Below are 20,201 nucleotides of genomic sequence, written 5' to 3'. Positions count from 1 at the left end.
TATATCATTATTTTCTACTATTTACTAGAGCTGTCAAGCGATTCAAATATTTAATTGTGATTAATCTTATTAATGTCATAGTTAACTCACGATTAATCGAGATTAATCGCAAATTATTTTTCTATGCTAAATATCCCTTGATTTTTTTGTCCCATAATTCTTAACATTTTAATTATCTTATCAACATGGTGAAGTGCATCGGCTTGCCTTGTGCAAATGATTTTTTATTGATAACAACATTGGCATATACTGATCAAAACAGGACGATACAAAAAAAGAGCCTATAGTGCAATTAAACGACTGCTTTGAACAAATGTCATTTGAACATAGCAGTCAGGCTACTGCTTCTATGTTTTGAGCCAAAAAAATAACTAATATTTTTTATTTTTTTTAAATAAAACAATTGCGTTAATCGCGCGATACATTTTTTAACGCCGTTAAAATTGGTTTGCGTTAACGCCGTTAATAACGCGTTTAACTGACAGCTCTACTATTTACCCTTATTGTTAATTTTACGTCAGACTATGTGAGAGGCAAAACAAGCCTTTCTTTATTTCCTGCTGCCTCTTGGGCTAACATGAACTAATATTCATATCAATAAAAAGAGGGATTTTTGATTGCTTTGATTCATGTCCAAAATGAGGTCTGATGCTCTGACAGAATATCATTCAGAGGCTGAAATGACCCCCGGTGTTCCTTGATCTCCACTAAATAACTAACTAAGTGACATTAGGTAAGATTGCTTCTAATCTCTCTCTCTCTCTCTCTCTCTCTCTCTCTCTCTCTCTCTCTCTCTCTCTCTCTCTCTCTCTCTCTCTCTCTCTCTCGCGCTCTCGCTCTCGCTCTCTCTCTCTGTCTACTTCTTCTCTCTCTCTCTCTCTCTCTCTCTCTGTCTCTCTCTCTGTCTCTACTTCTCTCTCTGTCTCTCTCTCTGTCTACTTCTTCTCTCGCTCTCTCTCTCGCTCTCTCTCTCTCTCTCTCTCTCTGCAGGGACGGCCCTGACCAGGCCTCTCCCCAGATTGGCCAGTTCAGCGGAAACTCTGCCCAAGAGGGCGTGTCCACCACCGCCAACCAGATCCTCATCAAGTTCCACAGCGACTTCAGCACCAGCGGCTTCTTCGTGCTGTGTTACCATGGTAATTTCTTCCCTCTCCCCGCCCCTCACCCACCCTTCTTCCCCTCCCTCACTCCTGCAAAAATAACTACAGACACGCACGCAGACACACACACACACACACGCGCACATACACACACACAAACATACACACACAGAAACACACACAGAAACACACAGAAACACATACACACACGCACACACACACAGAAAGACACACACACACACACACACACACACACACACACACACACACACACACACACACACACACACACAGAAACACACACACACAGAAACAGAAACACACACACACACACACACACACACACACACACACCTTCCTCTCGCTATCCCCATCCCTATAATGGCATCGGCAAATTGCGATAATGGCAGTTATTCATTTGATCCCCGCGCCCAAACCAGGGTCTCCTGTGGGGATGAGTGGGTGCTAATGGTGAGCGCGGGGCGGACAAGAAACTCTTCAGTCGCCCATTCACTTCCTGTTTACTTAGATTTGTGCCCTTATTTTCTCACCCCCGGTTTCCATCTGCCGCATTGTGCTATTTTTCCCGTTATTTATTTCGTCGGAGCTGTTATTCCGCTCCTTATCCTGTCGGCCTGCACTCCTCTCCCCTCTAATGATGAATGATGAATGGCTTCCGATGGCCGTTCTCTGGCCGTGCTATTAAAAGAGGGTTGGAGGAGGGAGGAGGGGGAGAAGAGAGGGCAGCAGCACCACTGATGAATGATTAAAGAGTACCTGATACTGGTTAAATTACCAATGATCCTTTAATTACACCGCGGCCGTAATAGACGGCAATTTATGGTCTAATCTAGTTCTAGTCTGATGGGCAGGGTGGGTAAGAATGGGGCTGAGGGGGAAAAGGAATTCACAGATGCACACAACACACTCACACAGCCGCTACGGTCCGCTAACACCGTCTCTCGCACACACTCACAGGCGATGTGTTTTCATGCGATCACAGGCGGCCTGATTGCCGTGTCTCTCACCCGTGCCTTCTCTTTCCCCCCAGCGTACCAGCTGAGAATATGTCAGCCACCGGCGCCTGTGGTCAACGCCAACATCCTGGCGGACAACGAGGAGTTTGAAATAGGTTTGTCACGCTGTTGTTTCGTTGTTTTTTTGTGTCCGGATCAAAGATATGATGGCGGAATTGAACACAGTATATATGGCATGCAATTTAACTTCCGGTCGTGGTTTGTGTGATGGACAATTAGAAAAACTAGACATAAGTTTAACACAACACCCCAAAAGATATAAAAAAGATCTGCTCAAAATGAAAGTAAATAGCAAAGAAAATAGCAAATCTTAAATAAATGATCAACTTAGTATTTACAATGTATTCAATCACAGTAGCATAGTAGTAGCAAAAATAAGTAAATAAGCACGAAACAAATGTTAAAGAATAGCTTATTTTTCCTTTGTCAGCATTCTTTGATTGACTTCTAATCACGTTACGAGGAAGTACAAGCTACACCATTCAGCGAGGTTTGGGCTGGCGGGGGATTGAAACCCCACCCCTACGATCAGGGGTCTATCCGGGGGGGGGGGTATTAGCTGACTTTGAGATGCATATCAGGGACACAGGATATGTGGCAGGAAGTGGGAGCACGAGCGCCCATCCGCCAGAGATATAAAAAAAAAAGAGACGCGAGATGAAATGGCCGCGAAGGCACGCGCCCACAAAGCTGTGGTGAGCCTGCGGCCCACAGAGCCACCATCCAAAGCCAGCCCCGGCCGATAGCAGCACTACGCTCGGAGCGGAGGAGATCACTCAAGATAGCGCTGATGTGAAATATAACTGTGTTCTGTCAGTATAAATTGTATAGTCTGCAAATTATGACGCAGGCAGATGTATTATTGAACGTTGATTTGACATCGTTGCGGATATGATAGTGTGCATTCTGTCGCTCTTAAACAAACAAACTACAGCAAATGTCTCTTTAGACAATCATTCACATTCAACGATAGGATTTACGGTAAAACTCGACAAAATAATTGTGAGCGTTGATGTGTTGGACGCACTACACCACAAGTGCAGAGAGCATTTCTCAACTGCTAGATTCCTAATTATTCGTTCTTTCGTGTATTTATATATTTTGTTTGTTGCATTATAAGTAGTATCATAGTCTACTTATCTACTAAATAATGTAAGCTTTTACCAGAGCCCTTCTGTCTGGGGTGTATTCTCTGCTTAACATTGCGTCACTTATAGTTCTGATCGTAACTGATAGGTCCACGTGACTTGATAAATGCATGTTTGAAATGTAAGACTCAGTTTGATATTACACAAATGTCTTCTCTAAACCAATCTAAAATGAGTCAGCATATTCTAAGACATATTGCAGCATACCACCTGCAATAAAAAGAGAAGAAAATACATCAAAAGAAGATTAAAGCACGCCACACCACACGCTGTCATGCTCAGATGGGGAAATAGACAGAGCTGGGTTGGGGGTGTCGACACTGGGGCGCCCCTCGCCCACAGAAAGGCACGGGTGTAAACCGGAAACACTGGTAGACACAGAGTAGTCACCACTATCGGTTCTAGCCCTTACATAAGTGAAGCATCAAAGCACTTGTAGACACACTGCAGTCACACCATCACAGTTTGTAGCCCTTGTAGGCTTGAAGCATCAAAGCACTAGGTACACGGTAGTCACACTGTATTAGGTTGCAGCCCTCACACAGGTGTAGAATCATCGGTCGAGGTGAGGTAACAGGTCGCAGGTGTAGCCAAACTGTCACAGGTGTTTCCCTTAGCAGGGCTGGGCGCACACGGTATATCAATATACCTTTTTTGACATTGTTCTGAGGCGATAGTCCATGTGATTACTTGCAACATCCCTTCTGTGATATGTGATGTTTATTATGCGTTGCTAGATCCTGTTTTTAGATCCTCACTGATCCAATGTGTAGTTCTTTGAAGTTGGTCTACTGATACTGATGTTTTTGTTTCTAGAAGTAAGCCGTCTTTCACCTCACCGTGATTGTGTATTCATGCCTTTGTAAATCCGAGTTGTCGTTCCATTTACAGCTGTTCTGTCTCTTTGAAGGGGAGTGACAGTATTATATATTCATTGGGCCATATGCTGCAACAGTCACCTTCGTCTGCCTGTTCACCCACTTCTTACACACGCACATCCTCACACGCACACAAACAAACACACACCCACACAAATTGTCTTTGTTTACATTGGGTTGTGTTGCTGTGTGTCCAGGCTCAGCCCTGTCACTCCATTTTGTTCTCTCCTTCCTTCGACTCTCTCTCTCCGTTCCTCCTCTCCTCGCCCCATGAGGGTGTTTTGATCACTTCGGGTGGACTCTGCTCAGCCCTGTCCCTTCCATAATACGTTGTGTGTTGCTTTAGAGATATTATTAATGAGGTCTCTGCAGAGGAGGGGTGCTGCTGTGATGGCTGAGCGGGGCTTGGCAGTTTTGTTGGACGACGGCAGTGCCTAACCAGCGTCTGGTCTTTTGAGTGGGAAGTGTTGTTGCATGCCTATACTGGTGTGTGTCTTTCGCTGGCCTGTGTGACTGTCCAGATGCCCGCAGCTGTCCACAGGCTTTATAGAGTCTTATTAATGCAGTGCTTATGCTAACTATGGGAATATAATTCCAAATCGGAAAACATTTAGATCATTGTAGAATCGTATTGTAGAAGTTTTTATACTGATTATGCCATAATTAACATATTCTCTTTTTGTGTTTGTGTTTCTGTGTGTGTCTGTTTGGCCTGTGTGTGTGTGTGTGTGTGTGTGTGTGTGTGTGTGTGTGTGTGTGTGTGTGTGTGTGTGTGTGTGTGTGTGTGTGTGTGTGTGTGTGTGTGTGTGTTTGTGTGTGTGCTTGCATGTGATTGCGATTGCATGTGTGGCTTTGTTTACGTGTGAATGTGTTTGCCTTTTTTATGTGTGTGTGTGTGTGTGTCTTTGGTACGGTGGGACTGTGTATCTGTGCGTGTGTGTGAATGTTGTGTGTGTCTGCGTGTGTGATTGCATGCCTGTGCCTCTGCGCATGTGTGTGTTTGCGCGTGTGTGTGTTTGCACGCGTGCGTGCGTGTGTGTGTGTGTGTGTGCGCCTGCGTATCTGCGTGTGTCTAAATGTTCTCACAGGGGACATTATCCGCTACTCGTGCCTGCCAGGGTTCACTCTGGTGGGCAGTGAGATTCTGACCTGCCGGCTCGGAGAGAGGCTGCAGATGGATGGACCGCCGCCCGTCTGCCAAGGTTGGCCTGCATGTATATGTGTGTGTGGGTGTGTGTGTCCATGTGTGTCTGTCGTTGTGTGTGTGTGTGTGTGTGTGTGTGTGTGTGTGTGTGTGTGTGTGTGTGTGTGTGTGTGTGTGTGTGTGTGTGTCTATGTGAGGGAGAAAGTAAGTCAATGTTTGTGTGGATATATTATGTACCCACCCCCTCCTCTCACTCACTCTCTCACTCACTGTCTCTCGGACACACACACACACACACACACACACACACACACACACACACACACACACACACACACACACACACACACACACACACACACACACACACACACACACCAAACTCCATAAGCACCTGTCTGTGTGTTTCTTGGCACGCGTAGACGCGCATGTGTCCGAAGCCAATCTGTCGCGGTCGGTCACAGGGAGCCGCGGCATCCATTCTCGATGCATCATTTACCAGACCGCGAGCGGGCTCCAAGCAGGCGTGCTCTGGCTCCCCGTTCTAATTTATCAGGGCCCCTCACACCCAATAAGCCCGACTCTCAGGACCCTCCCGAAGGAAGCTGGGTTTTGTTTGAGTAGTTCTTCGTCTTTTTTTCATTTGTAATACCGGTGCATCACTTATTCCCTAATTTGTTGTGAAAAGTTAACGCGGCGGTTGTCATGTTGTCCTTCGATCAGGCCCTTTTATCACCGACCGCTCAATACCATCGCTGCGTTTATTGTTTGTGTTCAAGGTTTGCTTTTCTTCCCTTTTTGTTGTTGGCTGTTGTTTGTCTGGTCTGATGACGAACACGGCAAAATAAAGAAAGACATTACGATGCTGAAAAATAGTTGCATACCCATTATGTTTATTGTGTTACTTATTTATTATTACAAACGTCAATCTGCTTACTCAAGGCCAGCTGTGCAGGTTTAAACCCTTATTTTGATCAGTGACTTCACACGTCACTACAAGTATTGTACAAACAAACCTGCGATGTTCATTCTATTCAATAAATCCACAGCCTTGAATATGAATGTTTTTAAAAAGCTCCAAATAGCGTCTAATATATTAAGGCAACGTGATGTGACATTGGCAGCTCTCCATTCTGTCGTGTGCTCAGGGTGAGATTTAATAAAATCGCAGGTGAATAAAATGTGTCAGCTGGAGCATTATAATTGGCAGTACAGTTAATCTTCACCTTGGCCAATCTCGCTTTGAATTACCAGCTGTATTGTAGGTTCTGTGTGTCCCACAGTATTTCAACATGACATTTGGAGATGGCTCTTGAAAGCCGGCTGGGGTAGGGGTTTCTGAGAGAGGGGGACCATAAGGGTAGGACTTTGAGCCGTTTAACGGTAATAACGGCTGGTGAAACTCGTTCTCACGACGTATTTAATATCCCCGAGGATCAATCATACCGTTGATGTTTTTTGTTCCAAATACGCAATCTTAAAGAAGTACGAAGCCCTCTCGAAAGCCATTTCACATTTACATTTTGATTTAATAAGCAAACCTGACAGGCTGGTTCGCCCACTCGGTGAGCTCGGGTGAAGAACCCATTTCCATTTTTCCCTCTGGATTTAACTGGCAGGTTGGTAGGATTTGCTCCTATGGTTATTTTAAAAGGCTTCATTGTGATTCCATCGATCAACCGATTGGCTATTGATCCAAGTCTACGGAAGATTATTCAACGACCGCGGTTGCGATGTTATTTTCACTTTCAGACACGGGCACAAGGCTCCGTTCACGCGGGCACTCGTATCGGCATGTTCGGATGAAGATAAACCTAATCTGGGCTGAGTGGCTTCACACGCGTGTGGATGGGCTGCTTCAGCCCGGTGTGATATGTAGCAGCGCCGGGAAGGCGCCACTGAAGTTGTTAATAGGATTTCCGCTCGGATCGAGGTGGATTTCTGTGCACAGCGTTAGGCACCGCTTCGACATTGTTAGGACTATTTTAGAAATATACCCCCGGCCGTTTCAAGGATCACTTTGTGCTATTGTTCAATTTCTTTCTCTTTTGCTATTGCTATTTTTTGCCTCATCTCCAGCAAACAGAATTGCTTACCAAAGGGCTAAGGTCTTCCTTTTCCCGCTGCATTCTTCCACAGCATCCACGGTTAGCCTGTAAAGCAAATTGTGGACTGGAGAAAATACTTTTCTCTCCACTTAATTCCCACCTTTTGTTTTTCATCAGCTTGTCTGTTTCGTGCAGGTAATTGTGTCTCATGCTTGGGTGATAATACCGTGGCCTTGCATGCTAGCCAACACTCACACACACGTGCGCACACACATAAACATACGCAAACACAAATACGTGCATGCACAAACGCGCATACACACACGCACGCACGCACGCACGCACACACCTTTTCAAGGATTACTTTACAAAAGCTAAAGCGATCTATGGATGTTAAGGAACAATTCCCCCCGGGCCGCTGCCGGATCTTGTTTTGCTGCCAACTCATCCGTGTTGCCCCACCATCCTACCTCCTTCTCAGTACCTACCACGCCCCCCAACCTCGCTGCGATCCCTCCACTCATCCGTTTTTCCGCCTCGTGTCACTGTAACCTCGGTGTTCACGACAAACACGCACAATCAGAAGAAAAGGTGATTTTGGATTAAGGTTAGAGCCTCCGCTAAGCAGAATGCCGATTGGCTGACGCGCTTGTGGTTGGGCCCTCCCCTGTTGCCGCGTCGCAGTGGCAGACTCTGTAGTGCGAGACTTTTTTATCCCATGTTTCCCGCCTCACTTCTAGTTTAAAGAACCTTTTTTTTTCTCTTTGAAAAGCCACAAGAAACGGAATGCCAAGTGGAATGCTTGCATTGCGGTGGTTAATGTGCAGCATACGCTGTGATGGTGGTGCTGCTCACCCATATGAAGGTGTTATGAGTATATTATGTTGAAATATATACGTGTATATTTGTATATGTGTGTTTATATATATGTGTGTGTGTGTGTATAGATATATATAGGAATATATGTGAATTTATACTATATATGTATATATATAGCGTGTGTGCGTGTGTGTGTGTATATATATATATATATATATATATATATATAGCACAGTAGTTATGGAGCCAAAATATTGTTTGGTGCCTTCATCTTGAAACTGAAATCTAGGAGTGCTACTGTTATACCCTATATGTGTGGGTGTGTGGGTGGGTGGGCATTCTTACATTGAAAGAGCAATTGACATATTTATGTCCATGGCCAAGTGTTGAAGGGGCGAGTTGTAATAATATAGATGTGGTGTGTGCGTGTGTGTGTGTGTGTGTGTGTGTGTGCGTGTGTGTGTGTGTGTGTGTGTGTGTACAGGTATATATGTATGTGTATATATATATATATATATATGTATATATATATATATATATGTATATACATATATATATATATATATACACACACACACATATATATACACACACACATATATAACAGTTGCTCCCCTAGATTGTCAGTTTCAACATGAAGTCCCCCAACAACATTTGGGCTCCACAACCACTGTGCTTTACAATCTCCATCACATGAGTACACATATGGCTTTACTCGTGCCTGGATCCTCAAAGACGTCGAAAGATCCCCTAAAGCCCTTTTTAAACCGCCAGCCTCATGCCTCGCAGTAAGACGCAGCTTGTTTTCCTGCAACACTGTATTATTCAAGATTATGGCGCCAGTGTGTCAATGCAAGTTAAACACTGGCATCCACCGTGCATATTTAGCTCTCGGAGAGCCCTTTGTCACATCATTTTAGTGCCCCATTCTGAGTCAAATTTGTACATTATATGTCAAGTGTGTTGACTCATGCGGTATTAAAACCCCCCAGCGGCATAATACTGCAGAGCATAAAAGGCACAATCTGGCCAGTGTGTGTACCACACTCAATGTCGCTCGGCAGCGCAGCCTCAGACACACTCTGAAAGGACCAGCGGAGAAGACGTGGCCGTTTCATTATCTCTGACGCACTCGGTACGAACCGAAACGAGACGGTGATGAATTCGGCGGCAAAAGCACAATGGAACTGATAAAACACAGCGGGGCGGCATGTGGCTCAGGAGGTAACCGGAAGGTTGCTAGTTCGTTCCCCGCCGATTGTCGAGGTGTCCCTGAGCAAGACACCTCATCCTAACTGCTCCCAACGAGCTGATTGTCGCCTTGCACGGTTGAACGGTGAACCCTCCATGTGTGTATGAATGGGTGAATGTTAGGCAATATTGTAAAGCATTGTTTTCTAACCAGAGTGGCCACTGGTTAGAAAAGCGTTGTATAAATGCAGTCCATTTACCATTTACAGCGGCTGGCCGTCGTTTATAACCCTGTCGTAGACCGAGCGCGGGGGAAGGATATTTTTCTGCGATCGGACGATTTGCAATAAAATAATTTACAATAGCTTCGGTGTAGTATACGGACTGCGGGGGAGGGGAATCAAATTATGTTCTTTTGCGGAATAGCTGTTTCACCGTGAAGGTCGTGACACTGCTGGATCGATCGGCCATGACACAAGTACCCGTGTGTGAGAGAGAAGCGATGTATTAGGTTGCGCTATTCATCCCCTCAAGGAGTGTAACGGTCTATTTAGATAAATGAGGGGGGACAAAGGTGCACTTTGACGTGGTGCGCGTGAGCTCTGTCGTCTTGCTTACCTTTTCTCTAAAAAGGTTCCCCGGACACACCGATGGCAGCGCTAATTCATCAAGGCATTAGCAACATTGTCACTGAGTCATTGTACTGGCTAGCATAATTATTGCTAATGACTAGCTAATCTATATCGTTCTAATTAGATGCCTGTTTCTTTCGCTGAGTGTGTCGCTGGCGGTGGTGGAGGTGGTGGTTGTGCTTGTAGTTTGGCAGCAGGATGAGGACCTGGTGCTTATACAGGTCACCTCCCCTAGGTGCCTCAAAGATATGCATGTGGGAGAACTTACCCCACATGCATCCGCTCTCCCTGCGTGTTCGGGGGGAATAAGCTAAATATTCAAGGCGTGCCCGTCTCTGAGGTGCTAGTTAAAAAGGCTGACCCTGCCCCCATTCCCTCATCCCCGGGGAGAAATGGGAATCCTCTTCTCCAGGGATTAACAAGCCGTGTTCAAACCACATTCCCACGTCATTCCAGTGGCCATTAAGTCGTTTTTTTCATAGTCGTTAGCAACCCAGCCCACATCGATACACTCCCGGCATATCGTTTTCTTTAACCTGTCCTAGGTGTTATGTTTGTTAAGAAGGACTCCTTCCTTTTCTCCGATCACGACTTGAACAGAAAGGCGAGACGAGAACCTACCTTTGATCATTATCCACGGCGTGCCACGGAGATGAGATGCACTACCCACAGATCACGGGCAAACATACTCCAGACGCTAAATCCTGAATTCCACAAGGACACACAATCTCTCGCTTATTTATACATTGTTTTGTACAAAGTTACCTGTCATGCACGCCTCGGAAGGATCGCTTGATTGATGGATATCAGGGGATCGTCGTGACAACCGCCGACGGAGCAGTTTAGCCCTGAGGGGCAGTAGGAGTCGGGCTGGAATGTAATTGTTTCAGGACTAGTTATTTCAATAAAATCCCCCAAACTCGCTGTGGGCCCCTTTTTGTCATGTCTTCTCCCTTCTCTAGATGAGTTCTTCCCGCTCTCCCTCTCTCTCGCTCGTGTTCTGCCCTCCATAACCCATCCCTCATCTCTACCCTCATGTTCCCCCCTTTCTCTGCTTCATCACCTCTGTCTCTCACCTACCCTGTACATCTTCCCCTGTGTCATCTCTCTTCCTCCCCTCCGCTCATCTCTCTTTCTCCCCTCTCTCTCTCGCTCCTCGACCCCCTCCCCACCCCGTTTCTTTTTTTTTACATGATTGCCTCCTTCAACCGTCCTTGCACTCTTCCCTCTCTCCATTTATTTATTTATTTATGTATTTATTTATTGATGTATTTGCTTAGCCCTGCTTGTGCTCTCTAGGCCATCACGCTCACCCTCCTCCTCTGCTCTTCGTCCTCTTCTTCTTCTCCAAACACCAGTCCAGTGCCCGGCCCACGAGGTCCGCTTCGACTCCACGGGAGTCATCCTGAGCCCCGGGTTCCCTGACAGCTATCCCAACCTCCAGATGTGCTCCTGGCTCATCAACGTGGAGAAGGGCTACAACATCACGCTGCACTTTGAACTCTTCCAGACGGAGAAGGAGTTTGATATCCTGGAGGTCTTTGACGGTGCGTTCAGCCGGGAGGTGCCGTGAGCCTGCCGGAGGGAGGGAGGGAGGGAGGGAGGGAGAGAGAGAGAGATAGAGATAGAGAGAGAGGGAGGGAGAGATGGAGGGAGGAAGAGATGGAGTGAGGGAGAGAGGGAGGGTGGGAGGGAGAGAGGGAGGGGGAGAGAAGGAGGGAGGGAGGGAGAGAGGGGGTGTTTCTTTTTCTGAGAGTACTTTTTAAGGTTCTTTCTCTAAGGGCCCGTCAAAACGATGTATTGTGTTTTTCTGCTGCAAGGGGCTTCGGATTCAGGTTGTTTTGGTGAAAGAAAATTATTAAAAAGGAAAAAGAGTCGGTTTCTTGGCACTTCCTCGGTTGGCACTGCATCTGATAGGTTTTTTATTTCCTTTCTGGAAACGGTTTCCGAGAAATTTCGATTTTGGAGCTAAATGATTGATTTCATCAACTGATATTTTCTGCTCAAAAGGGAAAAGCCGATCCACCTATCCTTCACAAAGACCCTTTTATATCCCAGCATCCTCGTATCGGCGCATCGGGGGAATCCACTGCAGTTGCCAAGTGCAGCTTTTCCTTTTCCACGCCAAGATTTGGAAATCCTTCATGCGAACGGCCGTTTTCTTTCTGTTTGTGTGTGTGTCTGTGTGCCTTTCTGTGTTTATGTGTGTGTGTGCATATTGTGTCTGTTTCCGTGGGGAATCATCAGGCCCCAACATCAACAGCCAGAGCCTGGCATCTCTGAGCGGGGACGTGGACACACCCTTTAACCTCACCACCACGGGCCACCAGCTGCTGCTGCGCTGGGCGTCCGACCACGGCACCAACCGGCGCGGCTTCCGCATCAGATACGTGGGTGAGTATCAAAGTATGTATCCTGGTCACAATCTTTTCCCTCTTTTCTCTTTTCACGTTTTTTGAAAAATGTCAGTTTGTCTTTATTTTTCTGTGGTTGTTTTTTTTCACACTCGAGGAAGGGGGAGAAAAGGGGTCAAAGGCCGTGACACGGGGAGAGTACACGTGGGAGAGGCGTAGGAACCCTTGCGTTATGTTTAGGGTTTACGTTATTCGGATGAGGCTCTTTATGTCGGATGGGGACTTTGGAGGCTGAACTGTATTTGGTTCAAATGCTAGATGGGTGATTATAATGCCGTTCATATTGCTTTTATTCATCTCAAGATTAAGGCCATTATATTCTAACGAAAATTTACTTTTTCTACAAATCTTTTAATGTTATTTCAGAGTTCTTTACTTCATTTTTATCGATGTTTTATGCATTAATCCAAAAATTATTTGGGATAAAAACCGACAAAATTGAGGCTCAAAAATGTATTGTGGATCTGGCTCTATGTGTATACAAAATTCAAAAATAGGGAGAAAGTTAGTAAAAAGTTATGTGACAATTGCGACTATCGTTACAAGCGTCTCTGACACATATCCCTCGACTTTTTTCATCATTCAGAAAGTACATACACTTTTCTTTGGCTGTGTGTTCCACTCTCTCTCGCTCTTCCTCCCTCTGTTGACGTGGTTTCTCAACCGTGTGGATCTCTATGTCTCTGTCTGTCTGCTTGAAGGGGGCTGGGACAGTTGAGTGACAGAGTACCGAACATACTTTTTTTGCACAAAGTACATCACTTTACTTTAACCTAATTGGTATCTGTTTGTTCCAACGTGCAAAGAATTCTGTACTCTGTTCAATACATTCCAGCCTGTGTGTGTGTATGTGTGTATGTGTGTGTGTGTGTGCGTGAGTGCGTGTGTTGTGTGTGTGTGTGTGTGTGTGTGTGTGCGCATGATTGTTGGTTTAATCAGCCCCAACTAGTCCGAGCCAGGCTGATTGGACTCTGGGGCTGAGTGAGGTTGCATGGGTTAACCAACCATTATCCACAAACACATTCATTCTTTACTTATTATTTCCATTTACAGTACATCATTAAGGGTGCCTTCACACCAATAGTTCGGATGATTAGATAAATTGTTACACTTTCACCCTGGTGCTGTTTGTGTTTACACTGCGATATTTAATCATAGAGGATACAAAAGTGTGTAAAAACTAAGTCGCGATTTGGTTCTATAAGTTTGTCTGAAGTTACGTCAATGTATCAGAAAAAACACAGAAACTTTATCACCTTGCTCTTGCATTATAAAAACATGAACATTATAGAAAAAACGATCTCAAATAGTCACGAGAAGCCTGGGCCAGGCTTCTCGTGACTATTTAAGATAGTTTTTTCTATAACATCCAGTGGATGTTAAGCTGCGTTGGTCACGTTTATCTGGATTTTAGACCGATATGCACACCATGAGCATCCCATTCAGCTTGGACACCGATCCAAACATCACATGTGCATCTCAAACAACAATGGATTCTTGTAATACAAAACCATCCAGCTGCTCTGCCTAGGTACATTTACGTTTACATTTAGGGCATTTAGCAGACGCGTTTATCCAAAGCGACTTACAAACAGGTAGACTGTATTTAGGTTTGTTTCCTGTAGTTGGATCACATTATCACCTGAAACGAAACTGAACCAAAGTGCATTTCGAAGCGGGCGAAGACCCCAGTTTTCAAATCGATTGTTTGGTACTCACCAGAGTTCGATTGAGCGGTCAACACACCAAACAAACAGCACCACCAGGGGGAAACGTTCTGCGTTTGAATTAAACAGATTAAACGGACCCAAGCAGCTCCGGAGTGAAAACAGCCCAACAGTATGTGCATGCAGGTTTTTATTTAAAGGTTGTTGTTATTTTTTTGCCTCATTCCGGAAAAGGTTGTTCTCTTGGTAATTGGCTCTAAAGCAAGCAGTGCAACAACAGAGCAACTTAGGGGATTCTCTCCCCTTCGGAGAGCATGCATACTGATGCACCAAAACAAAAGGAGCCTCCATTCTTTATGTGTTGACTCGCCATAATATTTAATCCGAGGAGGGCTTCGTCGTTGGAGGTAGTCGACGTGATGGGGTTTGTAAGCGAAGCCCAGCTCTCTACTGCCGACATAATTCACTTGAGCAGGGAGAGGACCTTAGCCTTGACCTTGGGGTGTTCCTCTGTGACTTAAACGCCTGTACTCATGTCCAGTCATGCTGATGCTAAAATAACTTTTGATGGAATTGATGTACGCTGTCACCACCTCTCCCCTGGCGCTGTATAGTGCGTGCGTGCGTGCGTGCGTGCGTGCGTGCGTGCGTGCGTGCGTGCGCGTGCGCGTGCGTGTGTGTGCGTGTGCGTGTGTGTGTGTGTGTGTGTGTGTGCGTGCGCGCACTTACATTGGAAGGAAGAGCTATTGACGTTTATGTGTCCAGTGTTGAATCGCTATAGCTGTCATAATATAGATGTAGCATCGATAGTGTTTCTCTTTCATACATCAAGTAGTTCTCCTTCTACCCTATAGGATTCAGTGTACGTTCCTGGTAAAGAGATTGATGGTATATGAATAGAAAGTGATCATTTCAGACATGGCGGTGATCATTTCAGACATGGAAACCAAGATCCGTACGATTTGCAGTAAAGAATCAAAGCAACAACTTAGTCTTTTACTGTTCCCATGTGGCATTCAGCCGTTAGCTGTTTGCTATCTACGCTGTATTTTTTACTATCGCAAGTTGTACCTTAACGTGAGACCTCGATCTCGATTTAATCCTCCAATTGTCCAAGACTTCCGGTTAAAATGAATGTGCAGTAGCGCTCACAGATATTGTGAATGCTTTACATTGTGCTTGTGTAACGCTTTCTCTCCTTTCTCCTTGTGCTCCCCTGTGATCCTCACACATCCATACTTTTCCTACGTCTCTGCGCCAATTTCTCTCCACTCTCTCCCTCCCTCCAATCCTTTACCTTCTATCATTCGTACATCCATCCAATCTCATCCCCTCATCCCTCCATCCCCGCTCTCTCACTCATCTGTTCATCCGTACATCTCATTCCTCCATCCGTCCCCCTGGTCTCTCTCACCCCTCTCATCCCTCCCTCCATCTTACTATCCCTCCCTCCCTCCCCCCCTCCATCTTACCATCCCTCTCTCCCTCCCTCCCTCCCTCCCCCCCTCCCCCCCTCCCCCTCCATCTAACTATCCATATCTCCCCTCAACCCACTCTCCCTCCCTCCCTTCATCCATGCATTTCATCCCTCCCTCCATCTTACTCTCCCTCCCTCCATCCCTCCCTCCCTCCATCTTACTCTCCCCCCCTCCCTCCCTCCCTCCCTCCCTCTATCTAACTATCCATCTCACCCCTCTCATCCCTCACTCCCTCGCTTCCTCCCTCCATGAATTTAATCCCTCCCTCCCTCCCTCCCTCCCTCCCCCCCCCCCCCCCCCCCCTTTCTGCAGCCATGTACTGCAGCACCCCCGACTCCCCGCAGCACGGCTTCGTGGTGAGCCAGACGGGGGGCCACCTGAACAGCGTGGTGCGCTGGGCCTGCGACCGCGGCTACAAGCTGATCGGGAAGGCCTCGGCCGTGTGCCGGAGCACCCCCTACAACTACTACGCCTGGGACAGCCCCGTGCCCGCCTGCCAAGGTGAGGCGCCCGCGGCCTCCTTTCAGATGAAATCAGCCTTAATTAGCATTACGTTTAATTAAGCTAAAATGTCACATGTAAATGTAACTGTAAAATATTAATTTGTATTCAGATATACTGTTTATATATTTGTGTTCGCAGTTTACTCGATGTTCAATTACATTCATCCCACACACAAACGCAAACACACACACACACACACACACACACAGCCTTCAATCAGATACGTAAACACGGAAAACCAAATCACAATTAAGAGAAAAAACGCGACTTAATTATCGCGTTAACATTTTAAAGAAGGCGCTCCTGAACTTAGACGGCGTCATGTAGACGGCGAGCTCAGTAGTGCGGTTCACTTTCAACACACAACCACTGGATCGCACAGCAACAAAACAAATGGAACGTGTTCATTGCTTTGAACATCTCCAACCCCATTGCTTTATTACTTCCCACTGTGCGAGCTCAACACTTGGCATGCAACACAGCCTACTTGTACAGATGATTATGAAGGGGCTCAGTGGGAGTGCAGGCCTGGTATTGTAAGCAGACGCTACTGAATGATTGGCTAGCCGGCGCCCTGTCAGGTGGAAAGGAAAGTGAAATCAATCAACCTCCCCCCCACCATCTTTTCCATCTCGTCCACTTCTTGAAATGAATGAATGGCTAACTCACCATTAGCATGTGGCGTCTGTATTCCTGTTGGGTTTCACTCGGCTAATTAGCTTTGCGATGGCACGTGTGCGCGCGCTCGTGTGAGCTTACATGCTCTCCCACCCTGGGGGCTAATGCCAGCAGCTGTTGAACTTCCAGGGGCTCTTGGTCTGCCCGGGCCGGGGCGAGAAACCCATTCTTCTGATTCAATTATTTATAAGGCTTAAATCCTTTGTAACAGCTTGTTTTGCAAATTGGACATTGGTCTTCAGGTTAAACGTGAAATAAAATGAACAAATGGGGTAAGGTAAGCATAATCAGTTGCAATGTACGTGAGAGCTGATCGTTAGTTGATTTCGAACTATATTGGGCTATGTCGACTGTCGGTATTTCTTGATGTGGAAGGTTGCCTTACGACAGTGATCAACTCCCTCTTCTTCATCATGAGATTAATATTAAACTGATGAACTGATAGCAATAATTTAAATGACAAAGGCATCTGAACTAAATCTTTTCCGCTGTGCGAGTTGGCTATGGGTTAATTGGAAAGGATGTAATGATGACGTATCCATGTTGATGTGCATTATAATATAGGCTTACTTAACACGGGTCATTACCAGGTGAATGAACATGTTAAGCGCTGAATCTATCTGTGTAGGTTAATCAATCTCAAGAACTGGATTTGCAAGGAGTTTTGATTACACGTATGACACACGCCTCTGCGTGTGCAATGCGCTGTTGTTCTGTCAGCTAATTAGCAGGTTTTGTGATATGTTTCCCGAATAGCATGTGTTTATTGTGTTGACTCCCAGAAGCAGCCAAACAGAGGTGAAGGCAACTCCCTCCCTCCGCACCAGCAATCTTAATTCGCCAAAGGTAACGGGGGTGAGCGCTCACCGAGTTCCTGAATACTTACTGAACACGCTCGTTCTCCCACGCTCGTGTTTTTGTTGTTATCTTAGGATCATTACATCGCCGACCCTCTGTTCCTCTGAGATGGGAAGTATTCGTAAATCATTATTCCATCATCTTTTAAGGCTCCTCAAGGATTGGCTGAATAGTTTATGTATGTGTGCATGTGTGTGTGTGTGTGTGTGTGTATGTGTGTGTGTGTTTATGTGCGTTTGTGTGCCGGTGTGCCATTGTTTGCCGGTGTGAGTGTTTCCTCCTGTGTGTATGTGTGCGAGTGCCGGAGTGCGTCTGTGTGTGTGTGTGTGTGTGTGTGTGTGTGTGTGTGTGTGTGTGTGTGTGTGTGTGTGTGTGTGTGTGTGTGTGTGTGTGTGTGTGTGTGTGTGTGTGTGTGTGTGTGTGTTTGTTTGTATGCCTGTGTTTGTGTGTATGTGTTTGTGTATGCTGGTGTGTTTGTGTGTGTGTGTGTTTGTTTGTATGCCTGTGTGTTTGTGTGTGTGTGTTTGTTTGTATGCCTGTGTGTGTGTCTGTGACTGTGTGAGTGCGCCGGTGTGCGTGCCGGTGTGTCTGCCCCTTTATCTGTCCCGGTGTGAGCGTGTCCGTCTACGGCGCCCCTCCGCCCGTGCCTCGAGGGATGGTCCAAACCTGCGCTGTGGCGTCGCGGAGCCTTACAAGCTCTGACAGCCTGCGCGTCGTGGTGCTGATATAATGAGGGATGAGGCCGGCGTCCCCTACCGGCCCCCCTGCCCTGACGCGCACGGGCCTGGGCTGGTCCGAGGCTCTGAGCCCGCCTGAGAGGAGGTAGCCCCGCGGTGGGCCGGGCACAGCTCTGTGTCCCGCAGGTTAACACTGGGGGCACGCCGATCGCTGGCGGGCCCCCTGCACGATGACAAGGTGGCTGAAGGAAACAAATGAGTGTACCATGAACTAACTGCTCTGTTCTGTGTGTGTGTGTGTGTGTGTGTGTGTGTGTGTGTGTGTGTGTGTGTGTGTGTGTGTGTGTGTGTGTGTGTGTGTGTGTGTGTGTGTGTGTGTGTGTGTGTGTGTGTGTTTGTGCGCTTTTTGTTGTGTGTCACGTGAGTGCCCTGTCATCTGTGTTCTCTGTGTGATTGTTTTTTGTGTTGTGTGTGTGTGTAACTTGTCCCTCATGCTGTGGTTTTTTTTGTGTTTGCACAATCTCCCCCCATGGTGGCTGTGTGTGTGTGTGTCTGTGTGGGTCGCATGTCATGTGTGTGTGCTCCATGCGGCATGTGTGTGCACTGTCCCCCATGCTGTGGGTGTGCGTGTGTGTGTGTGTCATCGCAATCTCCCGCATGCTGTCTGTGTCTGTGTGTGCTCTACGACGTGTTTGTGTTGTGTTGTGTGTGTGTGTGTCTATGTGTGTGTGCACTGTCCCCCATGCTGTGGGTGTGTGTTTGTGTGTGTGTCATCGCAATCTCCCGCATACTGTCTGTGTGTGTGTGTGCTCTACGATATGTTTGTGTTGTGTGTGTGTGTGTGTGTGTGTGCGCGCGCGTGTCCCTCGCCCTCCCCCCGTGCCGCGCCTCCCAGCGGTCTCCTGTGGCCCGCCCGTCGCCCCGGCCAGCGGCGGCGTGCTGGCGACGGACTACTCGGTGGCCACGCGCGTGACCTACTTCTGCGGCGGTGGCTACCGCCTCTCCTCCAAGGAGCTGACCACCACCACCTGCCAGGCCGACGGCACCTGGAGCAACCACAACAAGACCCCCCGCTGCACCGGTGAGGGGGAGGCAGAGAGGGAGGGAGAGACGGAGAGGGGGAGAGAGAGAGAGAGGGAGAGAGAGGGGGAGACACACAGACACACAGAGAGAGAGTGAGAGACAGAGAGAGACTGAGAGAGAGAGAGAGAGAGAGAGAGAGAGGGAGGGAGAGAGAGAGGGAGGGAGGGAGAGGGAGAGGAGAGAGAGAGGGAGAGGGAGGGGGAGAGGGGGAGAGAGACACACAGAGAGAGAGTGAGAGAGAGACAGACAGAGATTGAGAGTTAGAGACAGAGAGAGAGTTGGAGGGAGTTGGCCACCATTGCTTAAGAGAGGGGGGGAGGGAGCTTGGAGCTCTAAGTAAGGCAGTCCTGCTTTATTTATTTAGCTCCTTTTCAAGCTAAAAGCGACACAGGGTGTCACAGGAGGGATGCACCTGGTGGGTCCACAGGGAAGGGGCAAAGAACAGATGGAGCAGCCCTCTCTGGTCCTCTGGCGGAGGAAAGGCACACAAAAGCACCTGGTCAGGGGATCTAGGGGTGCGGTCTGAGTTGTACCTGCTGCGGTGTGAGTCGGGGCGAGGTCCTGGTAAACATCATCATTGTTATTAATCAACCCCCCCCTGGTTCAAGGGACAGGGCTGGTGTGGCAGCGGTACCAGGACCTGTGTGCGTACTGGTAGGCTCGCTGCAGTGTTTAGGACCGGCTGTGATCTGCCTAAGGCCGCTGGACTTAAGCCTGCAAACAAAGCATTACAATAATCCAGGTGTGACAAAAGAAAGCGTTTGATTCAAAGTTGTCAGTTGGAGTGGGATTAGATAGACCCAACTGCACTTTGACAATATTCCTTAGTCGGGAGAAGTGTGTTT

General features: G+C 47.1%; 1 protein-coding gene across 1 annotated transcript in view; it reads left to right on the top strand.

The window, feature by feature from the left end:
• The window catches only part of LOC115553642 (CUB and sushi domain-containing protein 3-like), a 251,189-nt gene that overhangs the window by 162,428 nt on the left and 68,560 nt on the right, over nt 1-20,201 (top strand). Inside the window, 7 exon segments of the mRNA XM_030370072.1 lie at nt 991-1,136; nt 2,152-2,232; nt 5,252-5,365; nt 11,356-11,544; nt 12,245-12,391; nt 15,869-16,057; nt 19,169-19,354. Of these exon segments, the coding sequence (XP_030225932.1) occupies nt 991-1,136; nt 2,152-2,232; nt 5,252-5,365; nt 11,356-11,544; nt 12,245-12,391; nt 15,869-16,057; nt 19,169-19,354 (1,052 nt within the window).

The sequence above is a fragment of the Gadus morhua genome, chromosome 11 (genome assembly GCF_902167405.1).
Source record: "Gadus morhua chromosome 11, gadMor3.0, whole genome shotgun sequence".
NCBI lineage: Eukaryota > Metazoa > Chordata > Actinopteri > Gadiformes > Gadidae > Gadus > Gadus morhua.
Note: the sequence above shows the minus strand (reverse complement) of the source record. Positions and strands in the feature narration are given on the sequence as shown.